This window comes from Nematolebias whitei, chromosome 9, assembly GCF_014905685.2.
Source record: "Nematolebias whitei isolate Nwh7 chromosome 9, NemWhi1, whole genome shotgun sequence".
Lineage (NCBI taxonomy): Eukaryota > Metazoa > Chordata > Actinopteri > Cyprinodontiformes > Rivulidae > Nematolebias > Nematolebias whitei.
In genome coordinates, this window is record NC_056506.1 from 49,307,761 (window position 1) to 49,309,826 (window position 2,066).

At 39.8% G+C, this 2,066-nt stretch overlaps 1 protein-coding gene across 1 annotated transcript in view; it reads right to left on the reverse strand.

Moving 5' to 3' along the window:
• Window positions 1–2,066, reverse strand: part of stard3nl (STARD3 N-terminal like) — an 11,988-nt gene that overhangs the window by 2,222 nt on the left and 7,700 nt on the right. Inside the window, exons 4-6 of the mRNA XM_037682438.1 lie at window positions 1,805–1,858; window positions 1,109–1,226; window positions 506–604 (exon numbers count right to left, since the gene is read on the reverse strand). Coding sequence (XP_037538366.1) covers window positions 506–604; window positions 1,109–1,226; window positions 1,805–1,858 — 271 coding nt within the window. The remainder of the gene's footprint in view (window positions 1–505; window positions 605–1,108; window positions 1,227–1,804; window positions 1,859–2,066) is intronic.

A 2,066-nucleotide genomic window follows, 5' to 3' on the forward strand; every position in this document is an offset into this window, starting at 1 on the left:
GTGTTCATCGCGTGTTAGTTTGTGTTCGTCATGTGTTAGTTTGTGTTTGTCGGGTGTTAGTTTGTGTTCGTTGCGTGTTAGTTTGTGTTCGTCGCGTGTTAGTTTGTGTTCGCTGCGTGTTAGTTTGTGTTAGACCTTCAGTAGAGTAACCATGAGTGCGGGAGGTAGTTTTCATGAAGACCTGTGGGGTTCTCTCTGTCTGTGTGTGTTGAACAGGAAGAGACAGGATTAAACATCATCTGGTTGTTGATTCTTGATCTACAACAAGAGCTGAACATCTCTCTCCGTAGCTGTGCTGCCACTTATGTTACAACGTGAACACTCATGGCTTATCCATACTGTATGTACAAAATTGTTTTTTTTATTTTGTGTGCATGCTGCTTATATTCAAGTGCACTCTATAGAGCAGCAATTATGGTAAATCAGGCAGCTGATCCATCATGTGACTGGTGCAACAGAAAGAGGAAGCAGAGAGGTGGGAGTGAGGCATAAGTTGTTTTCAGACCTGCCAGAGACTCTGGGGGAGAGTAAAACTGCCCATCTGACACCGGACCGGGACCGATGAGAGTGGCTCGCTCAGCGGCGTCCACAAAGGACTGATATCCTGCAACACAAACAGGAAGAACACATCTGGAACAGCAGCAACTCAGAGAAAGACCAAAGACAGAAGTGGCTGACTCCTCCGCACCTCTGTGGTTTTTCACTGAAGCCTCTGAAAACACTGAACTTTACGCAGGTTTCTTACTCAACCCAACGAGGAATTTTCTGACCTGTTGCTTCATCTGAAACTCAAAATCTCCAAACTTCGACTTGGAAAACAAAAGTTAGGGAAGGTTGGTCAACCCTGATTTAAAGTTAAAGAGGTGGTTTGAATACTAAATGTGATGTCATTTATCCGTTCGTTGCCTCGTCTTTTAAAAGATGCGGCAAAATATTTCTGAACAAATAAATTTATTTGAATAAACTCACAGCTCAAAGAGAATTTAGTTTAATAAAGACAAATAGCAGCAGCCATGTATTATTCCCATGAATTAACTAAATACATGTACGGCTGATTGAAAAATACCTTCAAGTGAAGTATAAAAGAATCTGCAGCACCGAGACTCACTCTTTTCGTCTTCGGCCTCCTGAGGCAGGACCTTGAAGTCCAGCAGCCATGTTTCTATCCAGGCCAGAACGAAGGAGATGATGGGCAGCAGATAGCCGAAGGCCCCCTGAGACAGCAGCTACGCTCAAACAGACCACAAAATAAAAACCTCAAACGGGTTCTAAATGCATAAACAAATACACAAAATTTAAATCAAACCGCACTTTGTAGAAACGAGTAATGTGAAAACTGGCACTAAACCATCAAAATGTAAATGTTGAACCAGAAAATTGTGTCAGAGTTTAAATTTTGTGTAAAAAAGTGTGAACAAACGGTTTTATTTTTCTCTAAAATGCCGTAGACGGACAAAAATTATTTAACACATGTTGTGATCAGTGATGTCAACTATAAACTTGATTAATAAAAATAAATATATTTTTAATGCAACCTTCTTTTCCTGCAGGGATAAAATAACATGTGCTGAAAAATGCATTTATTTTTTTTCAGAAAAGAATAAAAGCAGGATGAAGGTGAAGTTTAAACAGGACACATTGCAGGATCATTTATTTATACACAAACAATGTGAATAAAGATTCCGATACATTTTGTAAAAATCACTAAATAAGAAACAATAAAATATATTTTTGTTTTGAGCCATGAGTAACGCAGCTCAAGAGTTTTTACAGAAGTTTCTTTTTGTGAGGAAATGGTTCTCACCTTTGATAAAATGACTTTAACAATCAAGAAAGCACAGGTGACTGTAGTGGTTATCTGCACACACAACAAACACACAACATCAGAAAAACACAAAGTATTATTATTTGTCCTAAACTTTCATTTTAATCAACATCAACCTTAAGACTCTGGATGTTGTGGGGCTGTCTTGGTGGACACGCCTTTGCAACATCACGTGGACATCGGGGGCAGAGACACTGGACTGGCAGACTGGGGTGGTGGTTCTGGACTGGCAGACTGGGGT